Below are 23,119 nucleotides of genomic sequence, written 5' to 3'. Positions count from 1 at the left end.
AAAAGTCTAACTTCACCATGTTTAAAGATAATCTTATTCCACATGCTAAGAAAATAGGACAAAATGCTAAGGATTAGGGTTGGTGGTGTTTTTTGGTTGTTGTTTTTTTTTTGGGGGGGTTACATCACCCTGTATGTGGAAGGCATTACATCTGTCTAACATTATTATTACTGTCTACCATTTCTGGCATCCTGAATGCAAAAGTTTTCCAGACTGTACTGTATATTATTCATTCTATGGGGAAAATAAAATGATCCTTTTTTTTTTTTTTTTTTTTGGGGGGGTGAGTGAGTGAAAATTGAATTTGATTCCCTTGCCAAGGCTTCCTAGAAACCCCCTCATTCCCCAGAAGCCATAAAAGAGCCAAATGAATACAGTCTCTGCTTTATTTCCAAACTTTTGTACTATCTATTGCAGCACCCAGCAGATATTGCCTTATTCGAAACGCTAGGCCATCTGCTTTTTTGGGTTACAGTCGTGGGAAAGATTTTCACTTTTCCATTAGGTAATAGCTTCTGTTCATGAACAATGCTTAGGTCTTTAATTCTGGATTCAGAGTTGCAATATACATTTTAGCAGAGCGATCTGCCTTGCCTTCTGTTTAACTTCTGCGTGTGTGAGTGTAAGTCCTCTTAAACACCCCCCCCCCCTCATCCTCCTCTTTTCCTCTCTGTTCTTCGCGTAAAATATGAGGCGGAGCTTTGACTTGCAAACTTTTTAAAAGCCCTGGAACACACTGCTCCAAGTTAGGGGGTGGGGATAAAACTTTTATAAGGCATCAGCACTTTTCTTTCATTAGGGGGAAAAAAAAGGAACAAAACGCCGGCAAAGGACTTTTAAAGTTTAAATAGCCGGGCCTGAGCTTGTTGCCTGCTTCACTCCTCAGAAGCAAGGTAAGTGCAAACGGCTTTCTTTTCGGTTTACATAGAAACAAAACTTTGCAGATTTTCGGTGACTGCTGTTCATTGGTCCCGATACTCAGCATAGGGAAAACTGAGTTCTGCTTTTATTTTTCATCCATTGAACTGCAAGATGAAAACAGTACTGTAGTTTCAAGTGTCCTCCTGTTTGTTTTTCCTATGGTTCTTCCACTGTAAGAGAAACTGATTATGTTAATTGAGCAGTGGGCACATCAGAACAATTCAGCCTTTTATTGAAAGAGGAGTTCATTAAAAAAAAAAATAAGTACAATAAAATCTGCTGGCAGTGGGATTATACTGTAGAATAAAGTGACTCTCAAACTTATTCCACGGCTGTCATCTAGCTTTGAATTGAATGGCAATTAGATGCCATTAAAAAAAATTGTAATATTTATTTTATTTCTTTATTTTTGTCAACTTTCAACCGGGGAGGGGGATTTCATTTGGAGGGAAGAGTAGGGGCTGGAATCAAGGGGGGGGGGGGGGATAGGGTAGGGGCTGGAGGGGGGAAGGGGATGGAATCAAGGGGGGTGTAGAAAGGAATGGATTAGTTCATATGAAAATTTAATTTGGAAGAATGATATAAATATGTATGAAATATTATTATTATGATTCTTATTGTAATGAATGTATTATATTTCTTATTGGATTCTTTCAATAAAAATTGTTATAAATAATTAAAAAAAAAATCGTAATGGTGACCTTCACAGACTGCCAGTGCAGCTAGCAAGTAACCACTTTTAAAATAGATCGGTACAACCCAGAACTGCTTGCTAAGCATATGCAAGCCAGTCTGGGTATAGCTACTCTGTTAGCAACACAAAGAAAAAGTTTCAAGGCAAAACCTGCTGGAGGATAAGTAGCTACTCAGTCAGATTGGCAGTTCATAGGGAACTGCATAATACCCACCTAAGACTATTACATAACAGTTCCATTAAGGCTCAGACGAAATGGGCACGTCTCTTTAATGAACAGAAATTTCAATCAGAAGCCCTCCCCCCGCCCCCAACTCTTTTGCAGAAAGGTGTCGAAAACAAAAGAGCAGAATAAAAGTATGGGAATTTTTCAAAAAAAATCTGTTTGTGCGGATTGCTGGTGCAATCAGACTTGCCAACAGTAAATTAACTGGCTGCTGTGGAATAGTATAAATGGGATAACGAATGAGTCACAGTTTGGGACAGAAATAGAGGTGAACAGCAAGTTGTAGGGGATGCTTTTAAAGGACTAAAATTTTTTTGGGACTGCCTTCGGAAAGCTACGATCCCTTCATCAAGTCACTATAGGAAAAGTATGTGGGGGAAGGGTGGTTCGGGACTTGAATACTGCTTTTTTTTTTTGTAGTTATACAATCACACTCAAAACAGTTTACATATAAGTATTTAAAGCATTTTCCCTTCTTGCTGGGCTCACTATCTAGTGTACCTAGGACAGTGACAGATTAAGGGAGACAAGGAACAGCACTGGGATTTGAACCCACAACCTCAGGGTGTTCAGGCTATAACCCTAACCACTATGCCACACTCTGCCAATGTATTATGGGCTCCTTTTACGAAGCCGCGTTAGCAGCTTTATCGCACGCAAATTTTTAGCGCGCGCTAACCCCCGCTCTAGCTTAAAAACTACCGCCTGCTCAAGAGGAGGCGGTAGCGGCTAGCACGGCTGGCAAATTAGCACACGCTATTACGCGCATTAAACCACTAACGCGGTTTCGTAAAAGGAGCCCTATATTTTCTCAGTGGGGAAAAAAAGCCATATTTGTGATCAGTTTGCTGACTTTTATTTCTATGTACCTAAGAGAAGGAAAAGTTCTAACATGGCAACTGCACTGCTCCATTCACAGAGTGGTCTGAAGAAGGACAGCATTGTCCTGGAAAGCTCATGCCTCAATAAATTGGTTATCTCACATGCAACAGCCAATAATAAATAATCAATAAATAGTCACTTATGAGTGAAGCTGTTCAGTCAAACAATCCAAAGTCTAGAGCTACACTCTTATATTCATCTTGCATAAAAAGTGAGAATGAATAAATAAATATTCAATCTTGTAATAGCATTCCAGTGCAATTTCATTCAACTTTAGATATTTTCATAGTTTGAAGCAGTTTACCATATTTTGATATAATGACCTCAGTGGCTACACTCAAACATCTCTTTCATGTAAGGCTTGAGTATTTGCAGCCAGCCTCCTCATTAGTCATATTTATTTCATTATTATAGATAATTCAGTAATATTTTAGTAATGCCTATAAAGAACTTATCTTAGGCAACAGGGAGGTTAGTCATAAGGTGCTCCCAGCTTGTCTTGTCATTTTTTTGGGTATATTATCCATAGTTTCCATTACGACCTTACTACATTTTCAGCACATCTACAATACTCTGTATGTAAAAATAGAGTTTGTTTTGTGAATATACTTTTGTTACTTATTCTACAGACCTAAGATGAATTCATTAAGCTACCTCACGGACTAGTTTGACACTCTGTGCAAGTTAGTTTTCTGAGAGAATTCTTAATAGGACCCCGCAGATGTCTCCAAATCCCACTGCAATTGAATCTCGGGGCCCTTTGACTCTGCCATCTTAACATCTGGCCAGCACACTTCAGAACTACTGCAGTCCCCCAGCCTCTGAAGTGTTTATGCAAAGTATTACTTCAAAAACCTTAAAAAACTAAACACTGGCATAGAGCCATGGCACCTCACAAGCACATTAATGGGAGACTGGCATGCAGCCAGCCAAGTTAAGAAAAAAGTTAGAAAAACATGTAAATGATTTGGTTTGCAAAAAAAAAAAAAAAAAAATTCAGTCCTTACACATGATAAATAGGGTCACCTGTTTCAGCTCATTAGATTCAACCAATATAATGTAACATTGCACGAAAGTCAGCGTTACGACTTAGTACATCTTTGCAGTCTCAGAAGAAAGGCAAAATAAAAAAGGGATAAGAATGGAGGGTACTGCCTTTCCCTGAGACGTGATCTCTTCTTAGTAGGTTTGAGGTGCATTGAAAGGCAGTGTGAGGAAACTAGCATTATCTATACCAGGGATAGGGAACTCCGGTCCACGAGAGCTGTATTCCAGTCGGGTTTTCAGGATTTCCCCAATGCATATTCATTGGGGAAATCCTGAAAAACCGACTGGAATACGGCTCTCGAGGACAAGAGTTCCCTACCCCTGATCTATGCTGTACCTCTTCTGTAGATGGAAAAGAAGTTTTTTGTTTTCATTTCGTGACCTCCAAATTCACAAGAAAATTGGAAAGTCTTAACCCCCCTCCCTAATTCTGTCACAATCGTTCCCGATATTTGCTTTTGACTATCGTTTCCTTTTTGCTGGAAAGTTCACATTATGTTACGACATATATGATGATGGTTTTGCATTTTCCTTCTAACTTTATTTGTAATGAAACTTAAAAAACATAGTGACGAGAAAAATCTATGTTGGCTAGTTGGTAACAACTTTCCTGTAATCGTGCATAAAGAAACAGGTAGCAAATACCATTTTTTTTTATTTTTTTTTGCAAGCATCGTTTAAAAAAATTGTCCTGCATTAAGAGTGTCCTAGATCTAGATAGCAAGAGAACACATGGAATTTGTGGCGCTTTTGCTCCAGTAGGGGGAGAACTAGAAGCTGTTTCTATTGCGTTTAAGAGAAAAAAAATTGTCAATTGATTACTATAGCTCTGGAACACCATCCACATTATAGAGTACGCAAACAGGATATCCACAATGAATTGCGATCAGGTCATTTCATATTATGATATCCCTTAAAACCAGACTAGTTGTAGAGGAACAGATCTAAATATCTCTGCAGAGCCATCTTTATGCAAACAAAAGAGAAGAAAAACGAGGGCGTGCTGAAAAGTTATTGGCCCAAACCAACCAACTTCCTAAATTCTGAGCGTTATTTTGCCACTGTAGCTGAAAAGAGTGTTAAGAACATAAGCACATAAGAATTGCCACTGCTGGGTCAGACCAGTGGTCCATCATGCCCAGCAGTGCGCTCACGCGGCGGCCCCTAGGTCAAAGACCAGTGCTCTTATTTCGCTAAATTCCAATGTGCAAAAATGAAATTCTATGTTTTGACATTGTTGGGCTGAGAATTTTTCAGCACCCACCCTGTAGTCTCAGAATAGGCACCACCAGTTCAGTCAGCAACAGATCAATTTAATGTATATATATATATATATATATATATATAGTTTTTTTAACATATTGTTTTATACTTAGGCAAACAAGACAGAACTGCAGATCTGTACAAGACGCAGGCAAAATTTATTTGTGACAAAAAAAATTTTTAAAACCCTTTACCAATCAGGGGACCCGACACGGTCCGTGTTTCGGACAAACCTTCGTCAGGGGTCCATGGAAAAAGTAGAGGGAAAAACAAAAAGTCACAAAAAAAACTGTATAGTGGCAGCAAAGTATGGGCGACGTCAAGATCCGTCACTGTAATAAGCCGTCAAAAAGACCGTGTCGGGTCCCCTGATTGGTAAAGGGTTTTAAAAATTTTTTTTGTCACAAATAAATTTTGCCTGCGTCTTATACAGATCTGCAGTTCTGTCTTGTTTGCTCTTGGTTGTTTTTTTACTGCAGTTTAGGTTGGAACTCTTCTTTTTGTTTTGTTGCTTTTATACTTAGGCAAGACATTTATTCAAACTAACAGAAGTCCCCATTTTCCCTACTAAATGTACAAGTCTTTCATTAATTGGGTTAATTGGGTAGGTCAGTTCAGCATTTGTCTGTGGTGGGAGCTGTACACAATGGACAAAGGGTAACAGAGCTGGTGACCAGCTGTAGAATGGATCTTCAGACTTTCTTTTGAATATGATGGCAGGCTAAGTACTGTCAATTTTGTATTACAGGCAGTCATTGGGTTAAGAACGAGTTACGTTTTTAAAGCTGTTCTTAAGTTGGATTTGCATGTAACTCAGAACTTGTAGATTTTAAGATTCTCGCTGCTTACCTCTGCTCCTAGCTGACAAAAGGGCCAACTGCCCCTACTGGTGTTCTCTCTAAGGTACAAAACACGAACCCAAAAAAATGTAAAGGGAGGAAAAAATATAACTATAACAAAACCTCCCCAACCCCAAGAAAAACAACCGACAAGGGGGAGAGACAAGAGAACTCTGACCACAACCTAAATTAACCTACGAATGATATAATGTGAAACAGGGAAACCCTCAGTAACACAGCCACCCGCTTGGGGAAAGGCTGTCACCGGCTGACACTCAGAAAGAGTGACTCTTTCTGAGTGTCAGCCGGTGACAGCCTTTCCCCAAGCGGGTGGCTGTGTTACTGAGGGTTTCCCTGTTTCACATTATATCATTCGTAGGTTAATTTAGGTTGTGGTCAGAGTTCTCTTGTCTCTCCCCCTTGTCGGTTGTTTTTCTCTCTAAGGTACAGCATGCACAACCACACACTGTTCTTAATGTGGCCATGCATCATTCCTGAATCTGCTGCAGGAGAAGTATAGAAGTCTATGCCACTGAAAATACTGTTCAGTGAAATGAAAGAAGCTGCCACCGTGTTCTTAAGTACGAGTTGTACTTAAGTCGGGCGTCTGTAACACAGGGACTGCCTATATATTTAAATTCGAAGAGTTGTACTATTATCACAGCACTTCCCACAAAATGAAATCAAACATCCCCATTCACACAAATAGGAGAGAGTTTTCCCCTTTCACAAATGCAATGTCCTGTTTTTCATTCTTTGTTTGCCTTAAACCAAATTTTGCTTGTGTTTGGAAACATTGCTTTCACTTCAGCAGTTATGGTAGCCTGAACTTGACTTGCCAGGAATATTTTACAGTTTACTTAAACAGCTCTGTGTTGTGAAAAGGCAGATCCTTCAGAGCTCCAGTCTTGTTTTGGAAGACTTTAGGATTATTATAACAGACTGCGTTCCCAGTCTGATGCTAGACATTCTAAAGACAAATTACCCACCCCTGTTTCTTGGAAAGAACTCATTCAAAGGCTTTTTTGCACTGTTATTATGTAGGGCCCTATGCACTAATCACTTTTCTCATAAAAATGAAAAGGGGGGTGGAGGGGCTTTTCTAAAATGTTGAGTATGGATTTGTTCCAAGAATAGACAAGTTAATTTAATCATGTATTTTTTAATGGGCATAACTTATGGGCAGACTGGATGGGCCGTTCCGGTCTTTATCTGTCATCGTTTATTATGTTACTATGTTCCTGGGAATTCAGTCCTGACAGAGGCCTCACAATAGTCCATGTTAGTCTCAGGAGAGTGCTTCTCCTTGTATGAAGTCAGTCACTATTGGAGCCAGGAGTTTTGTGTGATGCCTTATTTCACATATGAAACAGAGATTGGATATGTAAAGTTGCAAACTGGATCCAGATTCACCTGACAGGGTTTATCCCATTCTATGCAGGGACTTGTAGTTCTGATTTCCCCCTTTTGCATCCCCTGAGAAAAGCAAGACTACAAGTTCCCACATTCAATGAGGTAAACCCAGGACTGGATCAACCCTGTCAAGCAAATCTGGATCCAGTTGGCAACCTCAGAATTGAGACATCTAGGCTGAGATATGCTCAGTTTCTTTCATACTTTAGAAAAGAATCTAGTTACATAAGCCTTTTCTAAAATACATGCAGTAAGAATATTTACTTGATAATAGAGACTTGGTGGTCGGTATACGGGCGAGAAGCTACACAAAGGGATAATAGCCTTGAGGGAACCTTCAGGTGAAACATGTCCGCTTGTTAGTCTCTGAGAATTTGACCACTAAATACTAAAGCTAAGTACGGTATTCAACCATCTTTAAGAACTTTAATGGCATAATAACTTATTTAGTAGAATATATTTGAGGATTTGATGCATAAAGCCAGATACTATGAAACTTTTTGAGTATCGTGGTGGCATCTCTGAGGGCCTACTCCATTAACTGATTTAAGTGAGAGTTCAAGGAGTTGGTCTTAGTTGGACTATCTTCGATGTGGTGAATGTAAGAACATTTACTGACACATGTAGCAGGAGCAGCTCTTTTAAGAAAGCTAACAGATCGAAAACAGAATGGAATGGATCGGCAGCTTCCAGTGAGGTGTCCTTTATGTCACTAGATTCCTTTCTAAAGTATGAAAGAAACTGAGCATATCTCAGCCTAGTTGTCTCAATTCTAAGGTTGCCAACTAGATCTGACATTGCATCATTTTACAAACCTACTCATGTATTTACTGTCAATTAAGTAGGATGGCTTTTTGTTGTTGTTGTTCCAGTTTAGAAGGTGAATAAAAACTACTTAGGGTTAAGGAGAATGACTCCTAATTCCCCATGTAAAGTTCTGGCTCAAACAAGCATTAAAAAAAACCCCCAAAATCTATGCATTGCCATTGAGCAGGTGTAAATACCATAGAACCTTTTCCCCATATACTAGTATTCCCCTTGTGAAATGGGGAACATGAATGTAGAGTTTAGTCCCAAGCAAACAATGCCCCTTGATGTGGATTTCCATGTGATAATAATGGCTCTCTGAAATTCTTTCTTTGTACATATGCAACACAGATTTGTTGCATATTTCCACATGGAAATCATAAATAGGGCACCTTGATTGTTTGTTATGCATATGTTATAGTATTTTATAATTTATATTCTTATGCATTCTGCCCATGTTAATATTCATCTGCAAAGTAAGCACTAGTGAATATTGGCAATATGCCCAATTTGTCTTACAGAATACCGTATAGTCAGAATATGGTCATTTGCATGCCTATGTGTCCATATACACAACATAAACAACTAGAATACTGCATGTTTGAATTCAGTGGTGTAAGTTTGCACATGGGGTGGAAGCGCCTGGCATCACTGTGCCGTGTACCCACACCTCTTAAAATCTCCACTGGCAGCAAGCAGGATCTCTCACCAGTTGCCCTCATACTGATATCACTTCCTGGTCTCACAAACAGGAAATTATGTCAGAAGGAAGGCTGAGGTTGACACAAGTAGTAGGTAGGAGGCTCTGCTTGTTGCTGGCTACAAGAGGTATTTTTTTTTGGGGGGGGGGGCAGAGAGGTGAGAGGTGCCCGGAGCTCTCCACTTCCCCTCACGCCCCCCTCCTTACTATGCCACTATATGAATGTTCTTGCCATTTATATCTAGGCAGGTCCTTATAGCATTACTCCATAAAAAGGCAATTCTATAACAGGGCGCCTACATTTATATACCACCTGTGTATGAATTATAGCACTTTTGTAAGTAAATGTTACTCATGCGTATAAGTGCTACCAAGATGCCTAAGCGCTATTCTATAAATGGTGCTCAAAACTACATGCACAAATTTGAGCGTATGCCCAATTTGTGCATGCAATGTAAATGAGCAATGAGGCAATTAGAGTCAATAATTGGCATTCATTGACCAATTGCTAGTACCATATACCCCCGCAAGATCACTTCATTTGACACAACAAAATCTTCTTTCAGTACCTTCAATTCACCATATTGTATATAATACCACATGGAAAGCTATCTTCTTGGTTACTGCGCCAACTCTCTGGAATGTCCTACCAAATCATCTTAGACAAGAAGACTGTTTATCAAAATTTTAAAGTTACTCTTAAAACATTTATGTTTAAAGATGCTTTTGATGTACAAAAAATTCCCAACATTTGCTTTCAGGACTATTCTCTTTTCCTTATACCTTCTGTGTTTCCCTTTATTTATTTATTTATTTATTTTTTGAACATAATGTAATTAATGCCCATCCTTCCCTTCTGTGGAAAGTACAGCGGAACCTTGGTTTATGAGCATAATTCGTTCCAGAAGCATGCTCAGTTTCCCCATAGGAAGTAAGGGAAACTCGCTTGATACGTTCCCAGCCCCCCACCCCCCGAGGCCAGTGACACTGCTCCCCCCCCCCCCCGAGAACCAGCATCGCTTCCCCCCCCCCGCCCAAACAGCAACAGCACCGGCACTGGCACCACAGGACGTGCCGGTGCCGGTGAAAGAAGTTCTCGCTCTCTCCGAGATTCGAGGATCTCCGAGAATCTCGGAGAGAGCGAGAACCAGAAGGCCTTGAGCATGCGCAGATGCTCAAGGCCCAGGCAAGAGGCAGGAACTTCTTTCACCGACACGTCCTGTGGGCTGCATGCCAGTGCCAATTGGGGGGGTAAGGCTGAATGCTGTTCAGGCGGGGTGGGGGTGCCGGTTCACGCGGGGTGGCGTTCGCGAGCGGGGGGGGGGGGGGGGAGCGATGCTGGTTCTCGGGGGGGGGAGGGGTGTTCACAAATCGAGTCAACGCTCGGTTTGCGAGACAAGATTTGAGAGAATGTTTTGCTCGTCTTGCAAAACACTCACAAACCGCATTACTTGCAAACCGAGGTTTGACTGTATTTGGTTTTTTTTATTGCATTTGTCTTCGTCATTACCATTTTAACATGTTTATTTTAACTCTATATGTACACCACTTAGACCTATAGATAGGCGGTATATCAAATTAAAAATAAACTTAAATTACCGATGCTAATTGGCAACAATTTGAATTTACGTGTGCATCTTACTAGGTGCCATTCTATAAAGACAGGTGTGCAAATTTCTTAGTGCATAACTGTGGAAGGAAATGGGTGGCTCAGGGGCATTCACTTAAGATGCATGCAATATTGTAGAATACACTTCCCCCTCCATATTCGTGAATTCCGTATCTACGGATTCAGTTATTCGCGATTTTTGACCAGAAAAGTTTTTTGCATTTTGCAATGGCTGGTGTACCTGCGGATGCATAAATGTTAGATGCACCAATGCTGGATTATGCTGATATTCTATAATGGAATATGGGTGCTAAGATTCTGGAATAGGTTCTCACTTATGGAAATGAATATGAATATCTTCTCCACTTTTAAATGAATGTAATTTATTTGTTGTTGTATTGTTTATTTGATGATTATGTATGTATTTTGTGAACCTCTTAGGTTTATTGTTTATTGTACATTTGATATCCTGCTTAATGCAAGAGTTCAAAGCGGCTTTACAAATTTAATATAATAGACACATTAAACTGCCTTCTCTGTCCCAGACGGGCTCATAATCTAAACTAAGGCCCCCTTTTACTAAACCACGCTAGTCGGGAGCCGCGCTGAATGCCTCACGCTGCTCCCTATGCTCATAGAGTTCCTATGAGCATCTGGAGCAACGCGCCGTATTCAGTGTGGTGGTTTAGTAAAAGGGGGCCTTAGAGTGTTTAGAAAATAAAATTTGTATAATACGGAATAAAATATAGAGGAGGAAAGAGCAAAATTAAATAAACCCTAGTGGAAAGAACCAATAAAATAAAGTTGAAATTAAATAAAATACAGGCCAATTCATAATGCATCCTATTTATGGCAGGCTTTTCATGCCCTAATTGACCACCCCCCTTTTATAAAACCGCAAAAGCAGTTTTTAGCGCAGAGCATTCAGTGCGCCGGCCTGCGCTAAAAATTACTTTTTAGCGGTTTTGTAAAAGGGAGATGAGTGTGCCTAAGTTCAAAACAGGTACCTACATGACACATGCCCTCGATCCATCCTCTAACCATACCTACTTTCTGGTAGGTGCCTTGGACTAAGCATCTACCTCAGAGGTAGGCGTCTACCAAATTAGGCGCCTCCTATCCAACTAAGTGCAATTGACTTCAATTCCAAGTTGTTAATTGAAAACTACATTACGTTAGGGGCCTAGATTTTCTAGGCATACTGATCTAGGTGCCTAATTTTAGACATAATTTATAGAATCAGGGTCAAGGTGCCCTGTTATAAAACTACCTTTTCCAAACACAAGATTTCCTATAAAACTCCAAAGATATGAGTATCCAAGTCATGAAACTAAGCCCCTCTTTTACTAAGGCGCGCTAGCCGTTTTAGCGCATGGTAAATGCTAACGTGTCCATAGAATATAATGACCGCATTAGCATTTAGCGTGCATTAAAACGGTTAGCGTGCCTTAGTGAAAGGACTCCTAAGTCTCAAAACATTTTTCATAAAGGAAGGAAAACGCCTCAGACCTCCCCCCAATGACTGTTTATTTATTTTGTTATTGATATTCATTAACTGTCTTTATGAAGAGATTCACCCAAGGCGGTGTTAAACATTGACATGGAGAATATTCATTTCATAGGCTCAATAAACCAATCAAAACATTAAAATTAATTATAATAAATATTTTTTTAAAAACCTAGATGCGAAGTGAAAATGTGAAAATCCAAATATGATATCAAGTTTCAAGTTTATTTAAAATTTGATTTTAACGCTTATCGGCATTTCTAAGCGTTGAACATTAATAAAATGGGATACAAATAAGTACACACAACAAACTCAAAAGACCTAAATAAACGTACAAGAGAAACATAAGGGGAGGTGGAAGAGCTACAATATTTATAGCAAGAAAGACAATTAAGTAAAGGGTAGGGGAACATAAATTAGTAAAATAGTATTAAAAGAGCTTTTTGAACCAATTGTCATTGTCTCAAGATACGGTACAAATGGTAGCCAGTGTTTCACAACTCACTGCTTCAAAGATTCGAGACCACCACATTTTGCATGCTGTGTGTTACATGTATTGACCTTATTTTGACTACATTTCTTATGAATAATTATTACAATTAAAAACTTTTATATCAAGAACATTGTCTCCACAGTTCTATTTTTGTGTTTGACAATGTAAATAGCACACCATGCCATGCTATGTATCTTAAATTAAATATTTGTATTTCTGTAATTATCTATTGCCTATGTTTGATTTGGGTAAATTTCTTCAAAAAGGTGCCAAGTAAATCCTAATTAATTGACTAACTACTCACATAAGATCATTAGAAGGCCTATTGAACTTCAGGAATGCAATAAAAACTCACCTCTTTCCCTGACCCTGTATGAAAGTGTGCCAATCAAGTCCCAGATTCACTAAAGATAGTGACTCAAATGCTGTTGGCCGATTCTCTGGTTGATTTGCATACAGCGATTGATTCACTATCATATACAAACTCGCACCATCTGTCCCATTAAAAAAGCCCTTCCCCTGCACTAGCACTTCCAATCAACAGACTGTCTCCCCCCCAAATCACCCAAAATTGCAGGAGGGATGCCCACTCCCTCCTACCACCAGATACCAGCTGCTGATGCCAATGAATGGCAGGAGGGATGCCCACACCCTTATGCCATCAGACGCCCGCTGCTGCCTGCTGATGCCATCAAACTATTAAATATTGCAAGAGGGATGCCCACTCCCTCCTGCTAGCAGAATGCCCCCTCCCTCGACATCCCATCCCCCCTCAGCCCCCTCCTCCCTGTTTGTTGGGAACAGGAGTCCCTCCTGCTCCTCTGCTGGTCGTCGCTGTCTGCAATGCAGGTCTTAGGTACCACCTTATGTATCATCTGATGCACAGGGAGGGCCTAATGCCCTGATTGGCTCAGATGCCTCAAAACCCTCCCCTTGGGTGGGGTCTTAGGCATCTGTGCCAATCGTGGACTCCCTTAGGCTTCCTCTGTATCCCAGATACATGGGAAGGAGCTAAGGCTTCTCCCCCTTGTATCGGGATACAGAGGGAGCCTAAGGGAGTCAATGATTGACTCATATGCTTAAGATCCCACCAAAGGGGAGGGTCTTGAGGCATCTGAGCCAATCAGGGCGTTAGGCCTGAAGGGGCTGCGAAACCTCCATCTATCAGTGACCTCACATAACTACTCAATTTGCTATATAAGTAATATATTTATTAGTAAACAATAATAAACAGCTTACAGAACAAGTCTTCAGACAATTGAGTAAACAGAGAGAATATACAGAAAGCTGGCTTTCGTAGTACACTTGGTATCTGTTCTGATTAAGTCATCAGTAGATTGTCCTTTTATACATTCTTAACAACCTGAGACCACGTTAGTACATGTTACGTTCTTAATTTCTATTGGACATTCATAGTTGTCATAATTGCCATTTTCCTTATCAGTTTATTGATTGGTCTACACATATACTTTATGAGTCATATTGAAGTGTGATGTCCTGTTACCAAATGGCTTGCATAACTTTTCCAACATATGTGCTTTTAATATCAAGAATCATCAATTTCCAAGCAACAAGGCTTATCCCATTCCGGTATTTCTTTGCGCAGTTGTCAATTATATATGCTTGTGGTTGATCTTATTTTTGGTAAATCAACTTGACCTAAGTTATAGAGATGCCGTAATCCCGTTCTGATACTGGCAATTTCCTTTCTCACAAACAAACTTCTAGTTTGCTATGGTCAGCAGATGCCTGCTAGTTTCTGTTGTGAGAGATGAGTTTCGATGGAACTGATTATGTTAGCAGAGAGAGAAAGCATATGAGAGATGTGATTCTTCTAATAGGATGTTGGTAGGCCTGTAATAGTACTGCCATATTTCTGTTAATCTGGGGTTCTCAGGGGTCTGTCTTCACCTCCAGTTTCATGGAAGACTTAGGATCTTCGCCTGTACACCTATACAGGTCTTTTTCCTCCCCCTTCCTCAGATGATGCATGGGGCGGGGCCTAAAACCTGCATTGCAGACAGCGGTGGCTGGCAGAAGAGTAGGAAGTACTCCTCCTGCTCCCAACGAAAGGTAACAGGGAGGAAGGGGGCCGAGGGGGATGGGAGGCCAATGGAGTAGGGCAGTTCACTGATAGGAGGGAGTGGGCATGCCTCCTGCCATATTTAATAGTTTGATGGTGTTGGTGGGCGGGCGGTGGGGGGCGTCTGATGGCAGGAAGGTGTGGGCATCCCTCCTGCCATTTGTTGGCAGCGGGCATCTGGTGGTAGGAGGGAGTTGGCATCCGTCCTGCCATTTTTTTTTTGGTTTGGGGGATGGGGTGGGGGGATTTTTTTTTAATTGGTCAGATATTTTGCACGTGTAATACACATAAAATATCAGTGCCATAAAAAAATAAAAATAAAAAAATACCAGGCAGACCTGTTGGTAACACAGTTACCGACAGGTGTACAGCAGTCGGGTTTTAGAATCGTAAAACCCAATGCAAATGTTAGTGAATCAATCGCTTGGCTATTTTGCATGGGGTTTTACTCATTTGCATGGGTTGTATTGGATTGGAAAATGGGGAAAAACACACGGTGGGCCGTTTAATGAATCGGGTGGGTAGCAGCGATCATCCCTATACTTGTGAAAATAGGTTTAGCGATGATTGCTGCCTTTAATGAATCGAGGCCCAAGTTCCCTGAACCTTCTGACAAAGAGCTCGACCCTACACTGTCTCGAATCTAAAATGCTATGTGCTTTGTCCTATATTTGACCATGCCATGTTTTCTCACATAATGTTCTTCCACACTCTGTCATACTATCTGCCATCTTTTTCCTACTATACTATGCGCCGTATATACCATATTATGTTTACCACACTGTCTACCATGCTTCAATCTCTCATGCCATGTCTGCCACACCGTGTTTGCTGTTCCATATCTTTTGTGCTGTGTTTCATCACCAATTTTGCCAAGTCGTGTCATTATATGCTACCCATACTTCTAACTAGTGTGACGTTAGGATGGCATCCAAGCATGCACGGATGCAACACGGTGACATCATCACATTGCATCCATGCATATGTGTGTTGTCATCACGTTGCAGGAGCGGATGCTGTCCTGACTTGTGAATATGTTTGGGGGGGGGGGCGGAACTGGGGGGTGGAAATGGGTGTGACTAGGGCAGGGCCGGGCAGAACTGAGCAGGCCTGAGGGTGCAGAGGTTGGAACAGTAGCCTCAGCATCCTGAGGTTACAGGTTCTGACATGCGCTTCTCCTTGTGACCTTGGACAGGTCACTTGATTCCCCCAATAACCCAGGTATATTAGATAGATTGTAAGCTCATCGGGACAGTCAGGGAAAAATGCTTGAATACCTAAATTAATTCATGTAAACTGTTCTGAGCTCCCCTGCGAGGATAGTATAGAAAATTGAATAAATTAATTAATTAATGAAATGCTTTGGAGCATTTACCTCACCTGCCAGCTCTAAAACGCTCTACCAGGGCTTGATAAAAGGGGGCCTCATTTAGAAGTTGCATACTATAGGGTCATTTTTACTAAGCTGCGCTAGAAAGTGTTTAATGCTTGTTTATTATATTTATTTTAAAATTGATATACCGCTCACCCTCACCAGTTCAGAGCGGTTCAGAAAATGTCAATTTAAATATTCAAGACTGAAAAGAAATCCATTAATAAATAGAACAGGCCTAATATATTCACACCACCTTAGCGCAGCTGGAAAATGGCCAATTTTCCATTAACTGAATTAATGGTCACGTGCTTACCATTAGCGTATAGGCATTAAAAAAGATTAGCACATGAGCCCATATTACCACCCTGTTTGTAGGTTAGTACATGGAAATGCAGATTAGAACAGAAATTCCAGGCATGGTCTCTTGGCAAAAATATATATATTTTTTTTAGCATGCAGATTTGAATATTAAGATTATGTTTATAGTAATTCTAATTATGATTATTTTTTATAGGTAGCATTCAGTGAAGATGGGTGACTGGAGTGCCTTAGGAAGGCTTCTTGACAAGGTCCAGGCCTACTCTACTGCTGGAGGAAAGGTGTGGCTTTCGGTCCTGTTCATCTTTCGGATTCTACTGCTGGGCACAGCTGTGGAGTCTGCTTGGGGAGATGAACAGTCAGCCTTCCGCTGTAACACCCAGCAGCCTGGTTGTGAAAATGTCTGCTATGACAAGTCTTTCCCAATTTCTCATGTACGTTTCTGGGTTCTGCAGATCATTTTTGTCTCCACACCAACCCTTGTGTACCTGGCTCACATATTCTATTTAATGCGCAAGGAAGAGAAACTAAACAAGAGGGAAGAGGAACTTAAAGTAGTCCAAAATGATGGAGCCAATGTAGACATGCACCTGAAACAAATTGAAATTAAGAAGTTCAAATATGGTCTTGAAGAGCATGGCAAAGTTAAAATGCGTGGGGGGCTTCTACGCACCTATATTATCACCATTTTCTTTAAGTCACTGTTTGAAGTTGCCTTCTTGCTTATACAGTGGTACATGTATGGGTTTAGCCTGAATGCCATTTACACTTGTAAAAGGGAGCCCTGCCCACATCAAGTGGATTGTTTCCTCTCTCGGCCTACTGAGAAAACCATATTTATTTGGTTTATGTTGGTTGTGTCTCTAGTATCTCTTGCCCTGAATATCATAGAGCTTTTTTACGTCTGTTTCAAAAGTGTCAAAGACCGTATAAAGGGCAAAAATGATCCCTATACTACCACAAATGGGACCTTAAGTTCTACTAAAGATTGTGGCTCACCAAAGTACACATATTTCAATGGTTGCTCTTCCCCAACTGCCCCCTTATCACCCATGTCTCCTCCGGGGTACAAGCTTGTTACTGGAGACAGAAACACCTCTTCCTGCCGTAATTACAATAAGCAAGCTAGTGAACAAAACTGGGCAAATTATAGCGCTGAACAGAACAGAATGGGACAAGCTGGAAGCACTATCTCTAACTCTCATGCTCAACCCTTCGATTTTCCTGATGATCAGCAGAACACTAAAAAACTGGCCTCCGGACATGAGCTGCAGCCTCTTACCATTGTGGACCACAGGCCACCCAGCAGAGCTAGTAGCCATGCCAGTAGTAGGCTTCGACCGGATGATCTCGAGATCTAAGTCTCCTTATCGACTGGCAAAGCCGTGAAATCCAATGTATCAGAAGATGCATTTTTTGGTTGCTATTTCTTTCCTGTGGACATGGTACATAAGAATTTCAGCCAGAAGATTTCACAGTCATGAAAACTTTAAAATGTCCTTGTTTTTAGGAGGTACGCATTGATATTTAAAATAGTTGATTAATGAAAGAAATACTAAAACAAATCAAATTGATAATCAGTTAATTTTCTTTTTATAAAATATGTACATATGAAGATGTTTGTGCGAAATATGTTTGTTTCTGATGATTTTTCAATATACCAAGAAAGATTTTGCTTCTATGAGGACTGAATGCTGAATTAAGGGTACCAAGTACTATGTGTTTGAGGCCAACAAACAGTAAATAGAATGTGACCCACTCTTATCTGGGTCCCAATCAAATATAAAGCAAATGGAATAAGCAAAAGAAAAACAAATGGTGCAGAGTTTATCTATTTAAGCTGTGTCTTTTATCAAAGCATGACCTTGATACCAATATCTGCTAAATTTTCTCTAAGGGCCAGATAGACTAATAGATTTTCCAACTGAGGGGCTTGGGGGGTAGAGTTTATAAAACTTTCTTTAAGCATGTGAAAATTTAAACCTAGACTCTACAAATTGAATAGAGAAATCTTTTCTTCATTATCATACTTTTACGATGGCTCTGTTCCATAGATGATAATATAATTATTATATTTATTTTTATTATCATTTGATATTCCACCAACTCTTATAAAAGTTCTCAGCGGATTACATTAAAATTAAATAAATAAAAACTGAAAAGAACCCCATAATGTGAAGAAAAGACCTAGGGCTCCTTTTACTAAGCTGCGTTGGGGCATTAACACGAGGAATAGCACGCGCTACATTGCCGCGCACTAGATGCTAACACCAGCATTGAGCTGGCGTTAGTTCTAGCTGCTTAGCGCGCGGTGTAGCACGTGGTAATATCCTGCATGCGTTAAAAACGCTAGCGCACCTTAGTAAAAAGAGCCCTTAGTCTCATCATTCATATCTAAGATACATTCAAGTCCATCCACAGAATAAAATAAAATTAATTAAATAGTAGGTCACTTGCCTGTGAACGTCTTGAATTAATGAATGTGATCTTTCGGAAAGGAATCAATACCAAAAGCCTGTTGGAAAAAGTATGTTTTTAATAACTTTGCGAACGCTTTATGATTAATTTCAGTACGAATAGTTGGAAGTTGATTTAATTGACTAGGGGCTAATTTTACTAAGCTGCGCTAGCGTTTTTAGCACGCACTGAAGATTAGCACACGCTAACCCCCGCACTATGTGGAAAATACTAACGCCAGCTCTGTGGATGCATTAGCGTGTAGCGTGCATGGCAATATAGCACGCGGTAAAACCGCTAGCGCAGCTTCGTAAAAGGAGCCCTAGGTGCTAAGAAAAAGAATGCCTGATTATGTGTTCCCATGTGTTGATGGTAGAGCAATCTATTATCTCACAAAGATCTCAGTATTCGATTTGGAGTGCATGGAATGGTCAGGGATTGTAAGTAACTAGGCTCTGAAGTATAAAATGCTTTCAGTTAAAACTAAGATTTTAAATCTAATTCTGTAAGGGACTGGCAACCAATGATACTGTAAAAAGAGGGGGTAACTTGATTATATTTACTTTTATGTCCTAATAACTTTAGTGCTGCATTCTGTAAAGTTTGTAATCGTCTAATGTTGAATTTTGACAAGCCAGTGTAGATCATATTAAAATAATCTAGTCTGGGCATTAAAAAAATGCGTGTATCAAGGTGTGAAAGTCATTATTCTCAAATAGGCCTCTAACAGTCCATAAAGATCTCAACGTATAAAAACCTCTTTTGATACTTGATCCGAAAAAGTTAAATGTGTATCCACAATTACACCCAAGTACTTAAAATTTTCAACCAATGGAATATTTATCCCACCAAAATTAAGCATAAAATCAGGTGCTGAAATATGTCCTGTCAGCCAACATGAATAACTTTTATTAAAATTTACAATTAATCTATGCTCTGTTAACCAATTTTGAATTTTAGAAAGACAATCATGAAGGTTGTTTAATAATAGAGAAATTGGATCAATTTTTGCTAATATCTTTGCATTGGTTCATTGAACAATGTTATATGTGTGCGGTAATGTGTTTATAGAGAGAACTTAGGGTTTGCTGATGACATTTAAAAGGACCTATGTGATTCTGAAAACCATCTTTAGATATCTTGCTTCATGTTTCATGTTTATTAAAATTTGATGCAAGCGCTTATAACATAATTTTAAAGCCACTTCAGTCAGAAACTGCAAGGAATTCTCTCCAATATGGCTACTCAAATGCTACGCTTGAAACTTTTTGTTGACAAATGCTGGAGTGCTTGCTTGACAAGTATCTCTCTGTTTTGAAATGAACACTGATGTTTGGTACTTTCTGCATTCAAAGCTGCCACCGTCAAGATGATTTCCCTGTGTAAACAGTGAATTCTGGGAATTCTCTTGGTAAATAGAGTCAAGAACATTCCATTGTTAAAATTTGCACTTTGCCAGTAAAAGTCTTGATCAATGCTTTTGTGAAAAGATCACCTACAACTTTTGACAAAACCAATCATTTTCAAATGAGGTCCACTTGAAATACTTTTCCTGTACGGTTTTAAACTTTTACATGGATAGTGTTGCTCTGCGTTAAATAATAAACTGCACATCTGAATCCAATGTCAAGAACTAAATCCCTGCAAACATATTCAGTGTGGTCCAAATTCTATATATGGCACCTACAAAAATTGGCACCAACTAGTGTAACGCTAAGCATGATTCTATAAAAGTGATGTGCAACTTATAGAATCACGCTCAGTGTCTAAGCGCCACTATGCGTCCTAACCTTTAGGTGTACCTGCTGGAGTGGCCTAGTGGTTAGAGCTGCTGTCTCAGCACCCTGAGGTTGCGAGTTCAATCCCAGCCTTCTCCCTGTGACTCTGGGCAAGTCATTTAACCTTTCATTGCCCCAGGTAACAAAGTTAGATTGTGAGCCTGACAGGACAGATAGGGAAATTACTTAAGAGTATCCGATTACTAGTCAATGTATTATAAACTGCTTTGGGTGAATCTGTTCATGAAAAGGCAGTTAATAAATCTAAATAATTTAGGCCAGGGTTTGTTTTATCCTAAGTGCCTGCACCCGAGTTGTGCGCACATCGACGCGTAAGTCAAAAACTTGCATATAACATAAAATAGCAACCATGACCCACCCCTACCCATACCCCCTTTTCAGCAGTATGCACTTGAACTGATGCAAAACTTTTACAGAGTCACACTTACCAAGTTATGTGTGTAACTTTCAGTCAACTCCAATTAATGTCAGCTATGAGCTATGAATTGCCAATTATCGGCACTGCTTAGGTCATTAATCAGTTAAGTTGTGTGCATACATTGTTTATGCGCTGTGATGTACGTGTACAACTCGAAGGCTCCATATATAGAATTTGGGGTTGTGTGCCTGTGCCCCTTGACAGGTTTTAAAATCCCACTAGCTGAATATTTAACCAGAGGCAAACAAAAAGTCCACATCAACCGAATGCACCTAATATATCTACACAGTTATTTTAACAAACCAGTCTTGGCAATGCACAGTCCAGCATACACACGGAGTTCTTTAATTTTAAATCCTTCATGGGTTTTGAGAAAGCGTGGGCCTATCCACTGTTTACATTTTGTGATTCCTGCTGGGCAAGTAAAGCACACATTAAAATTAGTTTTTATTCTATAACATGTTTTCCACGTATTCCATTATGGAAACTCTTGTTTTGTTGAGGTTAGGATTAGAAGATGTATGTTTTTCTTGCTTTAACCCCCCACCCTTTAGCAATGATGCTGTTGCTGGCTTGAATGATTTTTTTTGTTTTGTTTGCCTTCTTTTATTTTCATTCAAGGAAACTTAATAATTGATGCTTGGATGATAGAAATTGTAGTACTGTAAACAGGCTTGCTTCAGTTGTTAATGTAAGAAATGTAGGAGATAACATTTGAACTGGGATATTAAACACATGGAATATGTGGGTTTTACAGTAACTGAACTGGTGATTATTGGAGCTAATGTTGCACATCTATATATGAACTCAGCTGAGATAGGTCCGGTCAGATGAGACTTTTCCACAATTCAATTCCTTTTTGGGGGGGGGGTGGAGGGGGAAGGGTGACATCAGCTATTTTGACATTTGCACTCAATTGTTTGGAATACAAGGTGACGCTGAAAGGGTTTGTTTTTTTTTGTTTTTTTTAATAGTACATGTGCAACTAATTTATTTAAAACACATCATCCACTAAACATACCTATCAATTTCTACCAGATGGATTAGTAGGTGAATTCAGTGTTTTCTTTCACTTTACAACATAGACAACTGGTTTTGTACAGTACAGTTCATTGCAATAATTGGTTCATTTTCTGTCACATTCTGCTTTGATGCATGTAAGCAGCCATTGTCCATCAGACCATGGTCTCTGCATCGCATAATTAGGCAATAAAGATTTACCTTAGTACAGATTTTGAGTTTTGTCTTTATTTATTTAATTTTTATTTGCGTTCATCACTCTGATGGTCTGTTTTATATTAGTCTAAAGTGCTAACACACACCAGCTTCAGTTCACATACAGGGCATCTGATTTATAAATAGTTTTGACTTACATTGTTCTTATAGGGTCAAGAATTTATAAATTAGGATGTCTATCTTACGTTGATGCACATCATGCACATCATGATTTGATGTATGAAAATGTATTTAAACTGCACTGTGCTATCGGCCAATATTCTTCCAGTTTCCCAGAGAAGGGCTGAGCTGAAGTTTCAGGCAAAAGTAAGGCCAAACACAGGCTGCCAACTTTCTACAACATATTTTAGAAACAGCAAAACATTACTTGGCGATTTAATTTTCTGCAACATGAAGAGGAGCAAAGATGTGCATCGTGGGAACTTTTAAATCCAAAAGTGCTACACTGAAGAATCAGGAAAAAGTTCACATTGTTTTATTTTTTAATTCTTTTGCAGATTTTCTATGCTTTCTTAATGGAAATGGTTTCTTTCCAGCTATTTCAGGAATTTTAAATTACTTCAAAACTGTGCAAACAGACTTGACTTGCAAGATTTTTTATTTATGTGCTAAGATTAAAAAATGCTAGTATTTACGCATGTGAATATAACATTCATGCACATAACTGCTAGACGGGAACTAAGTAGTATTCCACTAGCTTAGGGGGAAGTTCTATAAATGGTGCTCAAAAATGGGCACTAAAAAAGATTGGCTCTAGGGGCCAGATTCTATAAACTGTGCATAGTGATGCCTAACTAAAATCCAATTTTTCTCAATGGAGGAGGGTAAATAGTGGTGTGCCCCAGGGATCTGTACTGAGACCGGTGGTATTTAACTTATTTATAAATGAACTGGAAATTGGAACTGCGAGTGAGATGATTCAATTTGCAGCTGCCACTAAACTGTTCAAAGTTGATAAAATGCATGTGGACTGTGAAAAAGTGCAGGAAGATGTTAGGGAATTGGAAGACTGGGCGTCCAAGTGGCAAATGA

At 39.6% G+C, this 23,119-nt stretch overlaps 1 protein-coding gene across 1 annotated transcript; it reads left to right on the top strand.

Moving 5' to 3' along the window:
- Positions 1–759: 759 nt before the first annotated feature.
- GJA1 (gap junction protein alpha 1) lies at positions 760–22,083 on the top strand. The gene is made up of 2 exons (XM_033938466.1): positions 760–893; positions 16,374–22,083. Exon 2 carries the CDS (start codon positions 16,390–16,392, stop codon positions 17,536–17,538), a length of 1,149 nt encoding a protein of 382 aa, XP_033794357.1. The 5' UTR covers positions 760–893; positions 16,374–16,389; the 3' UTR covers positions 17,539–22,083.
- Positions 22,084–23,119: the final 1,036 nt, after the last annotated feature.

The sequence above is a fragment of the Geotrypetes seraphini genome, chromosome 3 (genome assembly GCF_902459505.1).
Source record: "Geotrypetes seraphini chromosome 3, aGeoSer1.1, whole genome shotgun sequence".
Classification (NCBI taxonomy): Eukaryota; Metazoa; Chordata; class Amphibia; order Gymnophiona; family Dermophiidae; genus Geotrypetes; species Geotrypetes seraphini.
The sequence above is the reverse complement of the archived record's forward strand: the minus strand, read 5'-3'. Positions and strand labels throughout refer to the sequence as shown.

Bases quoted from the DNA above. Each gene is read 5' to 3' on its own strand.
- GJA1 (XM_033938466.1), top strand. From the start codon at position 16,390: ATGGGTGACTGGAGTGCCTTAGGAAGGCTTCTTGACAAGGTCCAGGCC.